This window comes from Anguilla rostrata, chromosome 5 (assembly GCF_018555375.3).
Source record: "Anguilla rostrata isolate EN2019 chromosome 5, ASM1855537v3, whole genome shotgun sequence".
Classification (NCBI taxonomy): domain Eukaryota; kingdom Metazoa; phylum Chordata; class Actinopteri; order Anguilliformes; family Anguillidae; genus Anguilla; species Anguilla rostrata.
In genome coordinates, this window is record NC_057937.1 from 17,121,867 (window position 1) to 17,145,120 (window position 23,254).

General features: G+C 42.2%; 1 protein-coding gene across 2 annotated transcripts in view; it reads left to right on the forward strand.

Moving 5' to 3' along the window:
* The window catches only part of LOC135254861 (guanine nucleotide-binding protein G(o) subunit alpha), a 111,003-nt gene extending 88,274 nt beyond the window's left edge, over positions 1 to 22,729 (forward strand). The window contains exons 6-8 of one of the 2 annotated variants that reach the window (XM_064335429.1): positions 1,854 to 1,983; positions 8,027 to 8,180; positions 9,116 to 16,388. In XM_064335429.1, coding sequence (XP_064191499.1) covers positions 1,854 to 1,983; positions 8,027 to 8,180; positions 9,116 to 9,303 — 472 coding nt within the window. In that variant the 3' untranslated portion in view covers positions 9,304 to 16,388. Of the gene's footprint in view, positions 1 to 1,853; positions 1,984 to 8,026; positions 8,181 to 9,115; positions 16,389 to 17,829; positions 17,984 to 20,360 lie in introns of those variants that run through there. The other variant, XM_064335430.1, reaches the window with a different exon arrangement.
* The last annotated feature ends 525 nt before the right edge of the window (positions 22,730 to 23,254 follow it).

Here is a 23,254-nt window from a genome sequence, read left to right on the forward strand (position 1 = left end):
CCAGCCCGAGCCTTCAGCCGCCTCCTCCCTCGGCGCTCGGCACCACGGAGTAACGAGCTGGGACGCTGGTTTCACGGGACGGCTGGTTTTCACGAACGAATAAAGCAGGACATGAATAAGTCTTGTGACTGGCAGGTTCGACCCGGAATAATTCATCCTGATGATCTGCACCATCGTTTTAGGAGCAGGCCCAAACTGTTGGCCCCTGTTTGGCATGTCCAGCGGCCATTTTGCACCATTTGACAGCTGGACAGTTATGTCAGTTTCACTGCCAGTTCAGTTCGCCAGTGGGAAGACTGAACTCTCCCACCAGTAGAGGGTGCTTTTTCACCTGCTTAACTTTACATCTCAGGGTGTGTCAGTGACTGAGCATCTCTTTGTCAATAAATACTTTCTCTTTCTCTTTAGCTGTCTCACTCACACACGAGCATGTGCACACACACACACACACACACACACACACACTCTTTCTCTCTCTCTCTCTCTCTCTTCCTAATGCTTCAATTAAGCACATGCTCAGTAATACTTCCATTACCCGTTCTCTGGTGATATTGGTTCAATGCAAATAGCACTTTATGCACACAAACAGAAAGATGTGCTCACATAGACACATGCAAGTGCACACAGATTTTCAGTGCCTATCACCCATGTTTGGCTGAGGCAATACTGTGAAAATTCAATATCACACCTGGAAGCAATCATTCTTTCTCAGTGGAGTTTCAGAGAAAAGGCAAATAGTGCCAATTGCCTGTCCATTTTTCCTGAAATGATAACCTTAATGGAAAACTCTAATTTGCTGCTCAGGTTTTCTCAGATTTTCAGGCTGTAAGTAAAAGACAATGGTTCCTGGTTTCTACATGCTGTGTTAATTCTGCTAAAACAGAATGGACACCGCCCATGAGAATAACCACAGGCAATGTGCTTGTGAGAGGGAGAGACAGAGACCTATAGCTGACGGAGTCTACTCCCAGGAAGTTCAGTGTGTAGCGCAGTGCGTTCTCTTGCGTGCCACTTCTCACCCTCAAGTGTGTGAGAACAAACAGCGACCTGGTGTGAATCAGCCCGACCCGTGACAGCTGTGAGCCCGGCAGAATCGGCACCACAGCGGTCCACTAGCAGCAGGACCAATCACCTGTCATTTTGCATTCAGCTGATAGTCATCGTGACTGTTGCTCCCCAACTATACGCCAGCAGAACGCTGTGGCGCAAAATTAGCTAAATGCTGGTGGGCCGCTAGCTTTGGGAACAGCAGCCCGCTAACAGGGCACTGTGCATTCTAGAAACTCTGTTCGACCAAGCCTCAGCAGTGACCTTTGGCAACTATGGCAGTAAGCTGCGCAGGGGTTTGCTGCTGTATGTCTGGTCACAAAGGACCATGTCATACAACCTGCCCTGAACTGATCAGATTGACTGGAAGTTGAGCTGGCCGTGCCTTGTCTATTAACTGAGCCAGCCAGAGGAGGATGGGCTCCCCCTACTGGGCTGGGTTCCTCGTAAGGTTTCTCCCTACATGACATCAGGGAGTTTTTCCTTGCCACTGTCACATTCGGCTGGCTTTGTGGGGTATAGTGTGGGGTATGCTGTGAAAGGTATTCCTTGGAAAATGCGCTTTATAAACGAAGTTTGATTTGATTTGAATTGAGTGTCACATGGCTTGGTTGTGGAGCTCACCTTGACCTTCTGCGCTGCTGCATTCCGCAATGACATTTACATTATATTAAGTCACAATTAGACATTCAGCAGGTTGTGCTCATCCAGACAAGCAACTTGCGGGTACTGTAAGTGCATATAACCAAGGCTAGAAGAACGGCGCTAGCACAATATAACCCCGCTGCACTGGCTGCCCTCCCCAGGCTGTTCGATGTAGGAGGTCAAAGGTCAGAGAGGAAGAAGTGGATCCACTGCTTCGAGGACGTGACGGCCATCATCTTCTGCGTGGCCTTGAGTGGGTACGACCAGGTGCTTCACGAAGACGAGACCACGGTCAGTCCCTCTCTCTGTTTGTATTTCACTTCAGTGTTTTCTTTCCTTGATAATGTACTGCTTCTCTTCAGTGTGATGTGAGACCATGTCTTTTTGGATCAGCAAGATGAAGGTCTGCTCCAAGGCAGTAAGTCAAACGTACCTGGTTAGTGCGTGAGACAACCATAACTGTAGAAATATATATTCAAACCATTGAAAAATAAATCCAAGGTGGCCAAAGTGGAATATGCCAGAATATGATCGTCAGCCCATCAGAAGCCTGTTATAAATCCTAGCTGGCATAAACACAAATACAGTCCTATTTATGCACACATAGCATTCACATATGCATAGATTAATAATGTCTGTATTAATGGGCAGCGCTAATGAAACTGCACTAAAGTGTATCTAAAAAATATCTCCCAAAATATACATAATATTTTAAAATAAATGCATTAAAATGAATTCTTTATTTCTAATGCTCTTCTCTGGAAAATGGTCTGAAATGCAGAACAAGAAACAGGACATCAATAGCACAAAATAAAAATACAATAAAACAATTCACATAATGAATACAACATCAAGGTTGATAAATAAGTAGATAAATAGTATAGATACAGTAGAGCAAAAATTGAACAGGTATGTCACACACGATTAAAAGCGAGCTGTAATATTGAGAGGCACACACATTAGTTGCAGTGCACAATACAGACACACAGTTATGGTTTGTGCTGTACAGCTCATGTGTGCATGTTAATTTCAGTACTATGCATATCCGTCATTCAAGTCTGTTGCCAAAAACACAGAGGTTGCTGGTTATACTTTGTCTTCATTGGCAGGTGCTCTCAGGGTTTGTGAGGCCACTGCCAATATACAGTGAGATTGTTTTGTCCCAAGAAAGCTGTTATGACAGAGCCCTGGTGGTCAGGAGATTTCAAATGTTTTATTATCTGCACACTGTGATACAGAGATGATACCAACACCCACTTTTATCCGATCAAAGAGTGACATCACCGTGTTTTTGACTGAAGGCCTAGCTACTTTAAAACTACGGACGAACATGATAGCCCATGGTTTAATTTTTCAGAACTTCACAGAGTGATAGGATACAAAGAGTGGCCTCTGCATACGTTAATAATTTTAACCTGACTAGTAACTTGATCTAGTGAACAGCAAAAGAAAAGAAAAAAAAGCAATGGAAGTAAAAACCATGAAATTCAATCTTGTTATTTGACTTACAGTACAAGGTCCCTTTGGGAAAATGAGTTCTGTGTGTGTCCAAGATTCTCTAATAAATGTAAATCTCCTCACTTCACTGCTCATAAGAACAATTTTTAGGTACAGTATTCAATCTTGAACACGGATTTCCTGTCATTCTTTCTGGTTCTCACACTAAGGTAAAAGTTAACCAGTGATTTAACCTGGTGACCTTTGTCCCCAGTGTGACACGTTGACCTCTGCAAGGTTCTCACTTTCTGCAGGGAGCTCCAGCTTTGGACCCTGTGAAAGCAGCCATTGTTGACTTGTTCAAAGCACTGTCCTGGGTTATGCAAGATGTGATTTAATCCCCTTATTGTTCTGTGTCCCTGTTTTCCTTTCAACTCTATTCGTAGTCTGACTTGAAATTTTCAAAAAGGGTGACATTAATTTTCTAGTCCCTGAGCAGCAGCAAACTGTTTTCATAGTAACTGTGGCTTTTTCTCCCAGCACAACAATAGCTTTCCGTTCTATCAGGAATGGACTTTGGTTGAGCGCTCACATAAGCATTAGCCCAGAGCAAATACAGTAGCTTCATGCTCATTTCTCATTACACAAAGTGAATGCAGAGCACATCTTTCCTAGTTAAATTTCTGATTAAGTCCTAAGTCGCTAAAAAAAGCAATAATCTACAGTGTTTCCAACTACACTTTCACAAAACGAGCATTGTTACATTAACCACTGTAATGTATTGTGGGTTCTCAGTTCCATTGCGAACTTGTTTAATCTTATGAATGATATTTTGTTCTCCCATCATGATGAAACAGCGGTGCCTTTGATGCATTATAAAACTGATCTAATAAATGTAATAATAAATGTGAAGGAACTTGCTCTCAGGTCTCCTCAGTTACACCCATTCCACCTGATCTGCTGAGACTAAATGTGAGCTCGTACAAGATAAATGTTTTTAATAAGACGGGGCAGAATCACCCACTCCCACTCACATATCTACTGCCACCTATCCTTTGAGTCCTCACTGCCAGGGACATCACACACAGGCACACACATACACACACACATGCATACGCACACAAAGACACACACACACATGCATGCATCGACGCACGCAGCAGAATGCCTACACACACACACACATGCATGCACACACAAAGACACACACACACACATGCATGCACACATGCACGCACATACGCACGCACGCATGCACATGTCCTTACACACACACACGCACATATGCAAAACACAGTAAAAGACAGTAATCTGGATGAACAAGAGGTAATGGGGCATAACAGTGAAATCACCAAGGAGACAGGAGTGAGTGGAAAGTCAGAGGTTGAGAATTGGATTAGTTTGGATGCAGTTATCAATCTGTCATCAGAAATGCCCACATCAAAATGTTCACTGGGTGATGTGCATTTTCTGAAAGGTTTTGTATTTTATTAAATGTAATTTAGACTTCCAGGACATGGAATTGATTTAATTTCAGGTTGTTTAACATAGTCAAGGATTTCATGTGATTTAGAGGTATAAGGACAAAAGCCTAAAGCTTGAGATTGGTTTATTTGTCAGTTTTATATAGATGAATTGGTAAAAATGTCTGAAAGAATTGTGAAGTAGGGGAGACATTATGAACTGAACAATGGTTAAAAAGTTATCTAAAATAGCCATCCAAGTATGTGTGCTGCTTGACATGGAGATCTGGGCTTTTAAAGTTCACAACAAAAACTGAAGGGTTATTTAACTATGAGCCTGTCTTGCAGTTAGTTAGGAGATCTGAGATTATATTATATCGTCTCTGCTTTACTGGACTTCTGCTGAATCTGGAACAATCAATTAAATATTATTTACAAGTGTTTTTAAAATATAATTAATTATATTTATCTTGGGAGCTGTTCTAAAAATAATACCTAAGCTTTATTTCCAGATCCAGTGCCTTTCTCAATCATACCTATATGATTTTTGTATTTTATATTTTTGTGGATATGAAATTATTGCACTCCTTGTCAGCTCTTAGTAAGTTTTTATGTTTTTGTGAGGGATTTACAGTAAATTGCCTCCAGGTTGTATTGTGTAGTTTTCTCATTTATTCAATAATTCTAATAATTATATATAAACATAAAATCATGTCTGTTCACATGATTTGGGTGAAATGCTGGCACGTCATCACTGTCATTACTTTGTAGAAATTATGCCCTTTAAAAAAAAAAAAAAGCAAAAGCAAAGAGTGATCTTTTTTAAAAGCAGGGTAGAGAAAGGATTACTGAGGAGCAATGAGCTTTTGAGGACCATCTTGAGTGAAGATGAGGTGATCTTGAGAAAAACCAGTCTTTAAAGAGGAGTATAATTGGAGACTGTGGCTAACATTAGCTTTTGTGCATTTGTAGCTCTGACATCCTTGATTTTGTGAAGTTATTGGCTAAATGGTAGTCGGTGCATGAGAATAATTTATGATGGGAAGAATAGGAAGAGGATTCAGTAACCTTTAGATTACGTAAACAGCAAATGTCATCCGTCCCCAGGTCATGGATATTTAATTGTATGACTTCAAATAGGTTAAAAATGTAAAAGAGTTGGCGTGGCAATGCAACGAGAGCGTGATTTATGCAAGTTGGAATTTGACACTGTATCAAAGTCAGTGTTAATTACCATCCTGCAGCCACTGAATTGGTTCATTTCTAAATATAATGAATGAAAGAAAAAGGAGCTAGTTATTTGGTCTATAAATGTGAATTGTGCACAATTGTGTATTGTGCACGCCATATTAAGTATTAAATTATGGGATGTCTTCACTTGGAACAGAATTGCTGTTATTTTTAAGTGAATAGTATTGTTTCTCCTCTTATTTGAATTTAATGATAATGTTGCTGCAGAACCTAATTTTTATGATGTTCTGCCTCTGAGAGACATCTTGTCATAAAAATATGTAATGTAGCAGCTTTCCTTCTTTAAAGTGTGTCAGTGATCACTGATCTTTAAAACAGACAGTTTATTTTATGTATATCCCATGTAAATATGATATTTATCAAAGTATTGAAATTGTTTTGAGAGTATCAGTACAGTTGTTATAGCACTAAGCTTTCTCATAAACAATTAAAATAAAAGATATGGGGACATAAAAACATGTGAGGTAAGAAATGTTTTGTATATAACTGGTTATGAGGTTATGTACTGCGTCAGAAAGAAAGGTGTGAGGGATTTGTACAGTGTAGGTGTCAGTTCGTAGCTGGCAATATCCACGACCTGGAAGTGGGAATCAAAGGGAGAGTCTGTATGGTTGCTTGGTGAAGAAGGGAACGGAGCAGGACAGCGCTGTTGCCACTTAAACAGTAACATAAACTAGAAATATAAAGCACCGTATAAACTCGCACTGCAGCAGTCCTGAGCTTTACAGAATGTGATTTAGCTTCAGTATTTACTGCACTCTTTCTTCTGAAGCGGTAGCCTTCCCTGGTCACTGGCCTCTCCCCATCCCCCGCGTTGGGGGGGTCCGGCTCCTCCTTGCCTGCTCTGTGCTCTCTCTTCTCTGCTGGTGGGGGGGGGTGAAGGGGGTTCCCGCTATACGGGCCCTGCCCTGCGCAGGCCCCTCCCCCCTCCCCCCCACCCCTCAGTGGCTCGCATCTTTTCTTCAAGCATCTCAGCTCTTCTCCTGTTCATCTCTCACCGTGGACTGCCCTCTCTAGCCAATCTCCAATCGCTAAAAACCCCACCGGGGTGTGGAGAGGGCCCGTCCATCAGACACTCACACAGGTATGAAACCATTTGTGGAAAAAAAAACATTTACCCCGAAAAGTGAGGAGTTGAAAGCAGCACTTTCTTTCTTTTGTGTTCCCCTTTGAGTGTATGTGTGTGTATGTGCATGCGTGTGTGTGTGTGTGTGTGTGTCTCACTCTGATTCTGACCTGTCCAACTCCAGCATCTGAATCTTGCCTTGACTCTTACCTCTCGCTCTTCGTCACCAAAGCTTATGCAGATGAATTGTGTCTCAGAATACGTGCCAGTCCGTTTATTCTTGCCAAATTGAGTCCTCCTGTCTTTCCTTCATTATCTGAGTGTTTGCTCTGTACTGGAAAACCAGCAGGAAAATATACCTTTTGTGATTGTTATGCACTGAAAATCTCACTCAGTCACGACTGTGCTATTGGCTATCCAATGCTCTGCCTGCGACATGATTGGCTGTAGGGTAGAGCTGCGTTTTTTGGCTGACCTTCTTATTTCTGCATGCTCTGTGTGCTCGATGTCTGACTCATTCCGCTCCAGAGAGCAAGGCAAGGTTCACGTGCGTATGGGAGAGTGACTGCTTCCAACTCTGGATTAATTCAAGGAACACAAACACTCCTTGGTTAATTTTTTTCACATGGCACATTCATGCATGACCGACCTCCTCCCCGCCCCAACTCCTCAAGGCTAAAGGTTAATGCCATGTTAGATGTTAGTACTAGGGGGTTAGCAGCAGCTTGCCCTTTATTAGCATTGTGCATGAAGACTGACCTCTGACCTTTGACCCTTACACTTAGAACGTGTTAGTGCACTCAGTAGTATACCGCTTGCTGTAAATCTGTAGACAAAGCTGGCACACAACAGAATGATTGTGTTTCTGGTGATGTTCTGGCAACATAAAGTTAGGTTGCTGCAAATTTGCAGAAATGTTGCCTGGAAGTGTTGTGTGCTGAATTTGGGTGTGCTTCACAGACGGTAGTCTAGCAGTAGCTACAGTTTAGTAGTTTAGAAGCAAATGCATCCCTTGTGTTCTGTAGTTCTCCCTTTCTAGTCCCTCATCCTTTTAATTTCAATGGATGCTTGTGAGGCTGCATGTGTACGTATGACATATCAAACCCTCTGTCCACAGAACCGACTGCACGAGTCCATGAAGCTTTTCGACAGCATCTGTAACAACAAGTGGTTCACTGACACCTCCATCATCCTCTTCCTGAATAAGAAGGACATATTCCAGGACAAAATTAAGAAATCTCCGCTGAGAATTTGCTTTCCGGAGTACACAGGTATTTCACCTGGGTGGCCTTCAATGTGTGTGGGGCAGAAGTCCACTAATGTATTACAAGGAGACCAGGGGCCAGAGGAGGGTGAGGGTGGGGATGGGGGGGGGGTCCCAGAGTCCTGGCAACCTGGCCACCTAATAATCCCCCAGTGTGATTAGCCAGTTAAATCCTACCTCAGCTCATGTTCTGACACAAAAAATAGCTGCAATGCATATTCTAGGAGGATAATGTACACTGTGGATGAGGTGAAGTTGATCACAAGGAATTCATGACTGCTCTAACAGGGCTCCGTCCTCATGGCGTGGATTCTTTTTCACTGCCGGGGTTGGGGTTTTGAAAATGTGGAAATGATCTACCCGGATAAATCACTGTTTGAAGACTGCAGCGGAAATTACCCAGCCAACCTTTCTCTCCAGAGTTACCCCACCATTACCGAGAGCGTCTTCTCATGCTTGTTTTAATCAACCAAGTCTGCCTGGCCAACCCATAGAGCCAAGACAAGCAATGAGTCCCCCCCCACACACGCCCTAACTCAGTCTCCCATGGCAACAGTCCATCTGAGCCCAGCCCCCTTTCCTGATGGCCGCAACTGCCATAGGGAACTCTGAGCCTTCTTTACAAAAATACAAATATTTAGAAAATTTTTGAAAAAGGAAAAAATGAATGGATCCTAACAGTAGTATTTTCTTTTTTCATCTCTTCTGTGGCTTTTCTTTTTTATCCTCCTCTTCTTCTCTGCTTTTTCTTCTACTTTTCGAATATTCCCATTCATCTTCCTTCTTCTACTCTTTCCACCTTCATCCCCCTCTCCTCCATTGTCTTCCTTTTGGACATTCTTCTGCTCCTTCCTTCCATTATTTTCTCTGTCTCCCTCACTCTCTCTCCCTTCATCTCTCCATCTCTCTTTCTCCTTCTCTCTCCCTCTCTTTCGTTTCCAGGTCCAGACACCTTCATGGAGGCTGTGGCATACATCCAGTCTCAGTACGAGAGCAAGAACAAATCCACCAACAAGGAGGTGTATGCCCACATCACCTGCGCCACGGACACCAACAACATCCAGTTCGTCTTCGACGCCATCACCGACGTCATCATCGCCAACAACCTGCGGGGCTGCGGCCTGTACTGACACGGCTCTTTAACTGGACAGCCTCGCCGTTCTAAACCGCCCGTCTTTATCTCTGTTCCTCTTTCGAACCTCTCCTTCCCTCCGCCCGTCAATGACATCACTCGCCAACATCCCGCGGGGCTGTGGCCTCTGCCAAACTCACGTGTGAGCGAGGGTCCATCTCCTACCCGCCCACCCACATGCTCCACCCCTATCACCACAGCCTATTACCCACTCCCATCATCACCCCACCCCTGCCACACCCCCATCCCCTGAGAGTTTTCTTGCCATGCAAGCATTGCCAAATATTCTGACTGTAAAGATATTGCTACCAAAGCATTAGACCTTTGAAAAAAATAGCGCATTTAGGCCTTTTCTTAAATCTCTGGGATGCTGCCATTTTCTGGAGTTGAGGTGCTTTTGGGTAGTCACATGCCTTACACTTCCCAGAAAAAGAAATGTCAGAGTATGAGGTTTGTACACAATGCGATTATTTATCCACACCACTACTTCCTCCCTGACCCCGCCTCTCTGTCATCTCATCCAACAATTATGCAGGACAACAACTAACAATTAGCCTGAGAAATCTGCCAAAATTGGGAAGAAATGACAACAATCAGTAAAACCAAAACAGATTACACCACTGTATACAAAGCGGGAAAAGGAATCGATAACCTATTTCAAAGACTTTCAAAGACCTTAGTGCCATACCGAGCTGATGTTTGAAATAAGCTGTTGAAATGGGTTCAAAAACGTGCCAAAAACTTTAATATCATGAATAGTAATTAATTTTGAAAAATACAAGTTAACAGGGAAGAGAGACCAGTTCAGTCAGCACAGCACTTATTCACGGTTGAAAAATGTCAAATTGGCCATTATTTATTGATAAGATTTGTGGACCGGTAGCCTGTAGCTCTTAGTACAGTGTCTTGTCATATTGCAATGAACGTCAGAGTTTCCGTGGTGGTCACATGACCGGTTGAATCATCAAGGGACAGTAGTATCCAGTGGTGTGGCCAGTTAGGACCAGACATTGATTAGGGTTGCAGCTTATCAAACAGGAAGCATAAAAATGAAGTCGTTTTGATAAGAGTAGGAAATATGATCGCTGGATATGAACATGTGCCACTGATAAAACGAACCATTAAGAGACAGAATATGCAGGAAACTGTTATATATTTTAGTATAACACTATGGAAGTTGAGACTACTGAAAAAAATCATGCTTTTATTGTGTTGTTGCTTTTAGTGTTTAGTGTGTAAGTCTGATATTTTGTGGACAGAAAGTATGCATAATTAAAGAATATGTTGCCTTGTATGAGGATCATACCTTCGAAAATGCAAGTGTGTAGATGTTCTTGATTTATTTTAACTGTCCACCGTGCACATACCCAGTTGCTCATTTGCAAGACTTATTAATAATATAATAATTAATATTCACGTGTTAATTTACTTGGCGAATGGGTCATTTATTCTTGAGTGAGTTCACTTGGTTACATGTATAGATGATACTGTTAAACAGTGGATAACAAGGCTGGGAAGCAGACAGGTTTGCGGGTTTGAAGCCAGTTATTAGGCTATGCTCACTTTTTGCATTATGGGTGATGTCAGGATTTCACCCGAGACGGTTTTTTGTAAACGAAGCACTTCGAGTAGCGGTAATCGTGTGGACAAACAATGTGACCAGTGCCTAACTGCTGCGCATTATCATTGTTGACGAGCCTTTAGCTCTCGCGAACAATATTTTATTTATCAGTGAGCTGTTTATTGGGGGGAGCAGCTGTGTAGGTCTTCATTACGGAGGCCCGTTGGGAGGAATTTAGAAAATGTCACCATGGCATCGCGCTCTGCCCCGCTGTTGCGCACTCTCCTCGATTAGCAGTCGCAGACCTGAGCGCTGCGTGTGCACCCAACCTCCGGGTGCGGGGGCGGAATGGGTGTTTCCATGGCAACCGCTCTCACCTCCTTGACAGGTGCCAACATTACCGCGTGGCGCGTGACGGTGCCGAGCACGAAATCGACACGTGACCCTTCGGCCCGAATGCAAGTGCCACTGCCCCTCGCGGCCAAAAAAACATGTATTTTAGTGCCAAAGATCGTATGGCATACATTATGTTAATTTTGTGTGATACTAAAAGCTTTCTCTCTGTGTTTGCATAGCGTGCCAATATTTTTATTTCTCAGTGAGGAATTTTTCTTATTTCTCAAATAAGAAAGGACAAATGCAAGCTGAAACACATTAACCCTGTTTTTCAGCCTACTTTTTTATGACTGAAAACCAACTACACATGCTGTATTTCAAGGTCCCTTGATATCTGCTATTTTTACCCTTTCAGCAATATTGTATTGGAGCATAGCATAGCCTTATGTTTTGCTTCCCCAGGGGACTGTGGGTAATAAAACATGTGGCCAAGGTTGCTTCCGTATGCAGCGGCAACACGTGTGTTGCCTGCGTAAGGAGGTCTCCTAAATCAAGAGCGCATGGCCATCTAATTAATCTCTCATACAGAATGAGCATAAGCACCAGCAGCCATTCAGCATTCGGCAAAGACAGGCACAAAGATTAGTCACTCACGAGAAGGTGGGCGGTCTGTACTGTCACACAGAAAGCTACTTTCACAGATAAGTTTCTAATGGCTATAATAGCTATTTAAAAATTCTGGCAAATTATTAACACGTGGTTAAGATATGGATAGACTAAAGACAAATACTGTATTTTTTATTCAACCTAAAAGTAGATATAACAAGAATAAGCAGTATACTGTATAAAATATCAAATATATATTAAATATACACACAGTGAACTCCATAATGTTTGGAACAAATACATTTTTTCTTGATATAGCTCTATACTCTGCAATTTTAGATTTGTAATAAACTATTTATGTGTGCTTAAAGTGCACATTCACACCTTCTATTAAAGGGTTTTTTTAAATATAAATTTTGGTTTCTCCATGTAGAAATTACTACACTTTTTATAAATAGTCCCCCCATTTCAGGGCACCATAAATGTTTGGGACAAATGGCTTCACAGGTATTTCTGATTAGTCAGATGTGTTCAGTTGCTTCCTTAGAGCAGGTACAATATCTAGTAGTCTAGGCTTTTGATTGCCTTTAGAGTCTGTTATTGGCATTTGTCAATATACAGACCAGAATTGTGCCAATGAAAGTCAAGGAAGCCATTATGAGGCTGAGAAATGAGCGGCACGTATGGAATGCCCAAAGCAAGTTCTGTCAGGAAACTCTAATTACAGCCGACCAATCGGTCGGCCCCAGTAACCAACACCTTTTTAAACCAACAATCAGACCTCTCAGTGCTGCTGCTTGCCTGCACTGCTTTGCATGCTTCATTGCTACTGCTCAGAATTGTGCTCACCCCCCACCACCCCAGCACCACCTGTTGTTTAGATCTGCTTCTAGATACTGGGGGGTTTTCCGATATTCCTCCTGTTTAGTAGGAGAGATGTATAGACTGATAGATAGAGTAATGCACTAATACATGAAACTGATCCATTCAGCGCCAAACCAAAAATGTATTTACATACTCATGTTAATATTTTAGTAAGTGAGTTGTCCTGACTGAAATAAGAATAAACATTCAGAGACATAGTCCAGAATTTACCTAAATCAATAGTTTGGAACATCACTGGACAAGAAAGAGCACTGGTAAGTTCAGTAATCACAAAAGGCCTGGTAGGCTAAGGAAGACCTCTACAGTTGATGACCAAAGAATTCCCATCATAATGAAGAAAAACCCCCAAACACCTGTTGGACAAATGAAAAAAGAACACAGCAATGAAGTACCTAGAAGAGTCTGCAGAGTTCTAAAACAAAAGGCTTGTGGACAGATGAGACCAAAATGGACTTGTTTCAGAGTGTTAGCAAGAGCAGCGTGTGCAGGCCTAAAGGTACTGCCCAAGATCCCAAGACCCCAAGCACCCCCCCCCCCCATTTGTGAAACATAATGGTGGGTGTGTTATGGTTTTGGCATGTATGGCTGCAACAGGTACTGGCTCACTTATCTCCATTGATGATGTAACTGCTTATAGCAGCAGCAGAATGAATTCTGAAGTATACAAAAGCATATTATCTGCTGACGTTCAAGAAAATGTCTCCAAACTCATTGGGCAGCGCTTCATCCAACAGCAAGACAATGATACGATTCAATGATACTGCTAAAGCAACAAAGGAGTTTTTCAAAGCCAACAACTGGGAAATTCATGACTGGCCAAGTCATTCACTTGATCGAGTCCAACATGTGTTTCATATGCTGAGGAGAAAACAGCCTCCTGAAACAAACAGGACCTGAAGATGGCTGCAGTACAGGCCTGTAGAGCATTACCAGAAAAGATACTCAAAACCTGGAGATGTCAATGGGTCACAAACGTCAAGCACTCATTGCATGCAAAGGACGTGCGACAAAGTGCTAAACATGACTATCTTTATTTACATAACATTAACGTCGCAAACATTATGGTGCCCTGAAATGTGGGAATTATGTATAAAAAGTGCTGCAATTTCTACATGGTGAAACCAAAGTGTATAGAAATACCCTTAAATAAAAGCTGAGAATGTGCACTTTAACCACATGATTGTTTGATTATAAATATAAAATTATGGAGTACAGATCAAAAAAAAATATGTCTGTCCGAAACATAATGGAGCTCACTGTGTATGTATGTAAGATGCAAGATATAAACCATGGCATATGGCACTACAGGGTGGTGACTGTTAACCACTTTGAAGTGCCATATATTCCTTTATATGCACTGGCATGGAGTGGTTTATATCTAAGACACATACGTACATACAAACTATTTGGACCGTTGGTAAGCACAAACCTTGTCATTAATCTTATGATATATGAAAATAATGATTCTATTACAGTAAAATAATTCCTTCTCATATACCATACAATTAGCACCAATTTTGGCTATTTTCACCGGTACATTATTTAAGAAAATTGCATGAAACTGTAACTCAATCAAATTTACTCTGTCTTGCTTTTTAAAATGGTTTGGTCACACAGTGTAGACAGTGTCTTTCCAGTCCCTCTCAGGTTAGAATGTAAACTGGATTCATGCTAGGTTCGCCATCTCTCACGTTACCTAACTAAGATTGAAATTCAGTTTGGTTGTTAGTCAAAATGATCTTGTTATACTGGATAGCTAAGCTAGATTGTTATTCTGGATAGCTAGCTAGCCAACTATTGCATTATATTCAAAACAGGTTAAACTGTAAAGATTCAGGACAAAATGTGAGTTTAATATGGAATACCTATTGTCATTTCCAATTACGGGATGATTCCGTATCTTACAGGACAGTTAGCAACCCTAAATCAAGTTTTTACAGTCGTTCATGGACAACAAGCCGATTATGCTTTAGCTGGCACTGGCTGGACACATCCCTTAACACTGCTGCAAGTGTGATAGGCTGTTGTAACAGTTGGCTTATGGCAAAAAAAAGGCCAGTGTCTATGTTTGTGTTATCAAATCAGACTGTTGATGCGCATTAATTTAGAAGCATGATTAAGCTTTTGCCTGCACTGCTTCACAGCTGAGTGTTTATAGAAAAAGAATGTATACCTCTCAGCCAATCAGAACTGGGTACTAAGCCAAGTGTTTACATAAACAAATGTAATGCACTGCTGTCAACCAATCAGGATTGCATATTAATCCAGCCGTAGTTTATAATTTAGCATTTATATAATATATGTAATTTCAGTTAGTAAATCTCTTATGTATCACTCCAGTCCACTATGCTCTACTGCAGTGATTCCCTTCCCTAGTCCATCATACCCCTGTGAATGCTGGCTTTTGTGCCAGGCAGACTGTTGATTAATTAATGTTGCTGAAAATTTGCTTAAGTTCCATAATTTTGTGCTGAAACAGATTTGGCTTTGGTGCACATTTGGCTCCTTGCATTTGCATTGTCTTTGAACTCACCATTTTCTACCAATGGTTTAGTTTCAATGACAAGGTTTCCACACTTTCAGGACTGTTTAGGTCTATAGAGCAATCAATATAACATGTAACCGCTTTCAGAAGGAATCACATCCCACAGCAAATTACAGAGAGTTAGCTTGCATTAGCTGTCTGAGTACTCATCTCACTGATTTAAAGTCCTTTAGTACCCGTGGAATATTCATTCTTCATATTCAGTTGCTGATATAATGTGGCATTAAGAGTGTTAATGGTAATAATCCCCCCCCCAGGCATTAAAAGTGTCTCATTAAAAATTTCTAAAAGAATCTAATTAGAGTCAAGACCATTCTCGGTTGATGAAGATGATACTGAAGTTGTTGCTGAAGTTACCAGTTATGCGAACTTCCTCCCTAACCCTAGTAGCCACTGCGCTGGAGAGCCATTTTGGAATTCCTGCCTGTCGCAGATTTCTGTCACTAGTATCAGTTAGCCAGCAGCTAGCCTGACCTGTCAGGCTGGTTACCTTATGGTATTAAGAGCAGAAGCGGACTGATACTCTGACATGAGATAAGTCCTCCCAGCTTCTAGGCACACACTACTAAACCAGTGCTTCTTTTGATCATGCATGATCTTACAGTATGTAGTTGATGTTATTCCCTATAGCATAAAGTGTTTTGTCTTACTAAAAGGTTGCAGACAGGGTTGGGGTCGATTGCATTTAAATTCTGCTGATTCAAATCAGTTCTATGAATTGAAAAATGTCCTTGCATTCTGTGAGGATATTTATATTAATGAAACGAACTGACTGAATTCAAGTGGAATTGACCATTTATGTTTTGTTTTTTTAAATTATATTTAAGTGAGAGTATTTGACAATTGAGATTTGCTTTTTTTTATAATTAAGGAGTCATCCACTTCTTAAACCATGAACCCCTCTCCCTCCCTCCATCCCCCCCACCCCCCACCCCCCACCAGACCTCCTCCACACATCCATAATGGTCATTTATTCCTGTACAGCCCCCCCCCCCCCTATCCACAGAACCACAGTGTCTTAAATGCCTTTTCTTCTTTTTTTACGTTAAAGTCAGTCTGTTAATTTTCACACTGCTGTAATTATTTATTGACTGGTGGTCTTAAATATTTATTAGAAGGAAATTAATAAAGTGCCAGATCAATGCCTTTGTTCATTTTTGTCTTATTTATTAGCTTCTCTCCCTTCCATCTGCCTTTTGTTCTCTCTCTTTCTCTCTCCCCCCTAATTTCTATCTCTTGCAGTCTTTCCCACTCATCCTTCCTGCGTGGAAGTGTTGTGTTAACAGGCTGGGGGAGAAGCGATGGGTGGGGGCATAGATGGTTTGCACCACCCATGCCACTCTATGTGATGTCATCACTCCAGTTTGCTTATCTCCACGGTCACATCCCCAGTGATAAACAGTGGCCACACTCTTTCTCTCTGCTTTTGCTCCGCCTTCTAATGATTTTACACGTTTCAAATCCAATCAAATCAAATTCATCAACAGGGGAGGCATTCCTCCCTTGGTAGGTTCAAGGTGTGTGATCATGGTAACCGAGACGACCGAGCAGTCAATTTGTGTCAGCATTTCAGCCCAGCATCCTTGGTGGTCCTCAGCTCCTGTTACTGTTCATGGATTGGTCGGCCTCTGTCTTGCGCATGTGTATGCGTGTGCAAGAGACAGAGATTAACGAGACAGCATTATGTGCAGTGTTATTATTGTGCGTTATGATGTGCTTTTCTCTGGGATGATGTAGGTGGCAGGAGTTAATATGAGAGTACTGTATCTATCCTAATGGTTGTATATTGTGTTTGGTTACTTGCTTTGTCCCCTCCCCTCTCTCTCTATCTTTTGCTGTGACGTCATTCCCTGCTCTAGCTGGAATTCTCCTCTACAGGATATGAACACACACGCACACACGCACACACTCACACTCACACTCACACTCACACGCACACAGAGTTATTTCAGGGAGTCTGTTTCCGAACGAGTCTCTGGAAATGACAGCAATGACATGTTTTAACACAGTCTTCCCCGAGGAGTCAGACTCATGAACGCACCATCAACCGATAACACTTTGATTTTTTTCCCCATTCCCCTGAACTGTACTCGGAGCGTACTTTATGTTATTGTGAGACTAATGAGTACTGACGTCAAATCCCGGCTGTCATAGTGATGGGCAAGTGAGGTTTCAATTATGGAGCTGCCAAATCCTGTCAATTTCTGCTGTTTGAGACCAATAGAAGAGTGTTGCCGTGGAGCATAAGGTATTTCGGTTGGTTCAGCTAAGTCACGTGACCGCACTGCCTACTGGGGGGTAAGGGAAGCCTCACTTGGCCATTGCTGCCTTTTATTGCTGCTGTTCTGTCTGACTGGTGCCTGGCCTGACTAATGCTTTTTGGTGTGGGTTCGGTCTAAGCCTGTCACTTGGATTTAACCATTCCTGCCTTATTTTTTTATCTTCCTGAAGCTAACCTTTCCCCCCTTCTCTCTCTTTCTCTCTCCCTCTTCCCCATTCACAATCTGTCCTTTGTCTCCCTGTCCTCCTCTCTTCATTTTACCCCCTTGCTTCCTTCTCCTCTCTCCTCCCTCTCTTTTTCTCTACTGCAGAATCGCATGCACGAGTCTCTCATGTTGTTCGATTCCATCTGTAACAACAAATTCTTCATTGATACTTCCATCATTCTCTTCCTCAACAAGAAAGACCTGTTCGCTGAAAAGATCAAGAAGTCTCCCTTGAGCATCTGTTTCCCTGAGTACACAGGTAAGCGATGACCTGAACCTCATACGCCTCTGATAAACACCGTCTCCACAGGAGGGTACTATGCACTGTCCCAAACTCGGCTTTGGGCACTGGCGATTGAAATTCCTCATGAAGGCGTGCTCCGGTCGTGTCCAAAAAGTTGGAAGAGAGCATGCCCAGTAGAATGGCAGAGTTTACTGTTGCACTACATTACAGGCATTTAACAGATGCTCTTATCCAGAGCAACTTACATAATTAACATAAATTTTTTCTTTTTTTACATAATATTCACATTGTATCCATTTATACGGCTGGATGTATGCTGAAGCAATGCAGGTTAAGTACCTTTCTCAAGGGTACAACGACAGTGGCCTACCCAGAAATCCAACCTGTGAACTTTGGGTTACAAGACCAGCTCCTTACCCATTATACTACACTGTCGCCACTGTCGATACCTGTCCTGTCCCAGCAGTCTTGCACTGTATTGGTGGACTCTTCCCAGACAGTGAACACACAGCGCCCACGAGCACAGTCACCAGTCCGCCAGCGTTTTAAACGTCACAGACGGGCCCTACGACGGCCCGCTAGCACACACGAGAGGCAGCACAGTCGAGATTAATATCAGCTGCTAAAAGAATGCAAAATAGTTGGTGAATCATTTTCAGCTGCCCTTTGGTCCGGCTGAATGTTCATTTCTGAAACACGGGTATGGCCGCTGACAGTGATAGTAGACTGATTGGTGCTTGCTTGCTGGGTTGTGTCTGTCATGGAGGATTACAGGCTGCAAACAAATGAACACATGTAGGGTAATTACTATAACTTCCGGTTATTGTAATGATCGGGTATGATATGAATGAACAGACATAGACACACACACAAATACAGTCATTCACTCAATGTCTCTCAAATGGCTGCAATAAAGAGCAGCTGAATTATTCAATGCCCTGCTCTTCCAGCTACCGCCACCAGCCCCTCCCTCTGAGAGCAGCCCTGACCGCCAACCCTGCCTTCTCTCTTTCTTTCTCACTACCTCCCTCTCAGCCCCATCCCTCCCTCCATCCCTCCCTCCCTCCTTTGCTCTGAGACAAACCCAAAGCATGACCTTCCTCGCTTTCTCTCTCTCTCACACACACATACACTTGCTCTCTGCCTCTCTCTCCTTCCCTTTCCCTGTCTTTCTTCTCTCCATCTTCCTTGATGCAGCCCTGACAAAGTGAGGCTGTCAGCAGTCAGCCATCACCTGCATCAGAGCAAACACACAGACACATGCCTGAGCAAGCAAGAAGCCAGCAAGTACCTACCTCCATTTTGTGTGCGTGCGTGTGTATGTTTGTGTGTTTGTGTGTGTGTGTGTGTGTGTGTGTAAATCTGTATGTGGGTGGGAAGGAGCGGTATTAGCCCTTTCTCACAGGTTAGCCTCTGCAGTTTGTTCGCAGATGTGATCAGGTGATCTGGAATGGGTTTTAGAGCCAAATGGTGACCACCATTATTTAGACCAAGGACCTCAAACATCAAATTTCAGTCCTGGAGGGCCAATGTGTGTAAAGGTGCTTGAGGTTTCCTTCAATCAGCTGCCAGTTTAGGCCTTGATAACAACGTGTATGTAAATTATTTTGCCAGTCATTGACTTTAAGCACTTAATGGGTGAAGCACACCAAAATCACTGTAGCACTCCAGGACAATACCTGGTTTACACCTTGCTGCTTCTGATAATGATATTTCTCGGCTGAAGCAGGGCATGGGTCAGCAGAATTTGTACTCAACCTGTGTTTCCCTGGGCAGGCTAGTTTTAACAAGTGGAAATGATTAAAAATGTAATCAGACTTGCAGATGAGATCATTCCAGATTTCTTCTAATCAGGAAATACTGATCTTCAGACTAAATGTCTCTGAGCCAGTAGTATCTGGCTTTTTTGTTGAAGATTTTCTTATGCTACCAGCGGACGAAGATATATATATGGCTTAGGGCAGAGGTTCCCAACCCTGTTCCTGGAGATCTACCGTCCAGGGATCTTGTTGAGCTGCTAATTAGGAGAATCAGTTGTACCGAATTAAGGTTGAAGTGAAAGTCTACAGGCTCGTAAATCACTAGGAACAGGGCAGGGAACCACTGGTTTAGGGTCTGACAATCAGTGTCTCCTCGTTAATCAGGAAAGATCAGGAAAAATCACATCAATGAGACGTCAGTCGAGCTGTGAGGAGGAATGAAAGTTCATCCTGGTTCCACTGGCGTAGGCCATTATCCCTTGGTAGTGGATCACAAAGGTGAACTCAAATGACATCTGTCAGCGCTTTTCCTGGTTCTCTCTCTCTCTCCACAATTCATTTTCTGCGTCATAACTGTCGGCCTCCTCATGTATATTATTCTCTCTCTCTCTGTTTTTTTTTTCTTTGCCCAGGTCCCAACACCTACGAAGACGCAGCCGCATACATCCAAGCACAGTTCGAGAGCAAGAACCGCTCGCCCAACAAAGAGATCTACTGTCACATGACCTGCGCCACGGACACGGGCAACATCCAGGTGGTGTTCGACGCCGTCACCGACATCATCATCGCTAATAATCTGCGGGGCTGCGGCTTGTACTGAGGGCCCGGCTCCGCCTCTCGCAACACGTTTGGTAATTATTATTGAAAATGCAAGTTGGTAAATAATAATGATAATTTTAAAAAAGGCATACATATATATAAATATATATATATATAAAAATCTTTTTAGTTTGTCTCAAAGAGCTGCCAACAGAACTGATTTCTTATAGAAACCCAGCCCTTATGGTTATAGGACACGTTTAGCAATTTTTTGTTTATCCGTTTTATTTTTTTATTTCTTTGTCGTTTCGTTTTTTTCACGCGCCCCTCCCCCCTCCCCCCACTCGCTGTGTCTTCTTGTTTTAACAAAACAGCCCTTTTTTGTTTTACAAAGAGAAAATGTGTCTTTCTTTTATTGATTTTCTTTTTTTAATGTTTACTTGTTAATTGTATGTATATTTATTGTATGAATATCAACAAGGGTGTTAACCTGGACACATTTGCCTGAGAATAATAATGATGTAATGACAATAACAATAATAACAATTGTAATGGCTTTGACAGTGATGTTAGTTGTGAACACTACGGTGGCTATTTCAGTTCTGGGACTGGGTTTTAATGCTATTCCTGTTATTTTGGTTTATCGAGACTGGGTTTTCAGGGTAATCCTGTTTGTTCTGTTGAGCTGTTTGATATTTTAGGGAAAAAAGACAACACCAAAGTGTTGTTCTTTTTTTAAGGACACACACAGGATTGCACCATGTCAGCTTCTGTTCTGTTCTCACTTGTGGATCAAAAACCTTCCCAGGGTTCCGCTCTGTCATTGGAGCCGGCCTTGCCATTGGGCCCCACGCATTCAGGGGCGGGGCACAGCTCTCTATACCAACATGAGGCCTCTCTCAGCCAATGAAATTTCAGAAAAGTGTCATATCAGTGCCAACCTTCTGAAAATGGCGGGTTTGGAAAATAGTACTAGAAACAACATTAGGTTGCTGTAACAAAAAAAAACTATGAATATGATCATGTAAGGAACTTCTGCTTTTTTTATTATCATTGGTTAATTTATTAATTAATTTATTTCTCCTCAGGCCCATCCTCACCTTTACACTCACCTCGCACCCCACACTTCCTACCTCCCATTGTCCTTTTGGTTTCTGTTCATTTCCTGTACTGGCTGGGTTATGGCGTCTCCTGTCGCTGATCCTGCCACAGAAAGCATGACCCTTCAGCCTTTGTATAAAGCAACAAATAAATGAATAAATCAAATAGAAAACATTGAGAAAAAATAAAATCCACAAAAAAAAGAGAAAAGAAGAAAAAAAAAGGCACAAAAAAAACATAATGAAACAAAAAAGAGAAACATCACGTGGGTGTGGGGGAGGGAGGGGGGACTGATTGATTGACTGCCATCCTGACCAGTAATGTGATGTTTTGAGATCAGCGGTCACTGGGATGTGTGATTCAGTAGAATGCTGTAGATCTGGTTCTAGGTTCTTTACAAGTAGAAATAAGGAAACAAAAAAGATCAACAACAATAATTATAATAACAATGACGATGATGATGATTATGATGATGACGATGATAATATTATTAAAGTATATTTCTTGTGCTTTGTAGCTGAAGAACATTTTTTTTTCTCTCCCCCTTTTTTAAAAGTTTTGCAGGGGTTTCTGCGAGTCACTCTCGACCGTTCTTACTGACTTAACCCATGTGGATGTTTTTTGAACTGTTCCCATTATTTTTTTGCCTGTTCGCCCTGCATTGCAGTGTCTTTATTTAGCCTGGAATATTTTTTTGGGGAAAAAAATAATAATAATCACAAACATTTTGGGCACGCTCCTGTCCTCATTCTGACCGGCGTGCGACACAGCTGTACAGATTCATGCGCTTTCTCTTAGTTTTGGAAATTGTACTCAAACACCTTCCAGGTCTGCATAGAAAAGCACAGCTCTCACTCACCCGTAGATTTGGAAAGATGTCTCTCTCCTCCCTCTTAGCCTTTTTGCTCTTAAAAAAGATAAAGAATACTGTGTATTATGACATATACCAGTTAGGCTTTCTTTTTCGCCCTCCCTCTTCCTCCTCCTGTTTTTCTTTTCTTTTTTTTTCCAGTGAATGCATTTTTTGTGATGCTTTTCCCTCCTCTTTAGTGAATGGTTGTTCTTTCGTGTGGGATGTTTGTGCTGAAAACCAATTCGAATGTAGTGTTTACATTAAAAGCCACAGTTTTCATGACTACTACCTGGGCCACTTTGACTTTTGATTGCTGCCCTTTGGCCACCACAGCGCCTCCTCTCTGCCGCAAGGTGCATAAATATAACTGGGTTGGTCCTGTGATGCGAAATGAAGGTGCCAAAAATATGCCTTACCGGGAAGCCTTCAAAAGAAACATCCCTTGAAAGAGAGCAGAGGAGCGCACTACATGGAACACATAATTTCATGTAATGGAGTGTAATAGACTATGTTTCGGTGTTCCACTGCTTTCTTCAGGTAGGAACGTGAAACACGGTCTATTGCCATCGAACTTGTTCTATTTAATAAAGTGTATTATATACGGTGTGTTCTCATGTCTAATGCAAGGGATAGCCCTTTGAAAGTGTCCCTGGCAAGGTACGTTTTTGATTTTAGAGTCAATGTCAGAGAGCACCTTTCTGTCTGTCTTTCCTCCGGCGACACTCCTTTCTAATAAACTGGAGGTCACTGTGAGCTTCTCCTCTCTCGTATGGCTTTGTGGGGTCTAAAGAGACAGTTTCATGTACCTTCTCT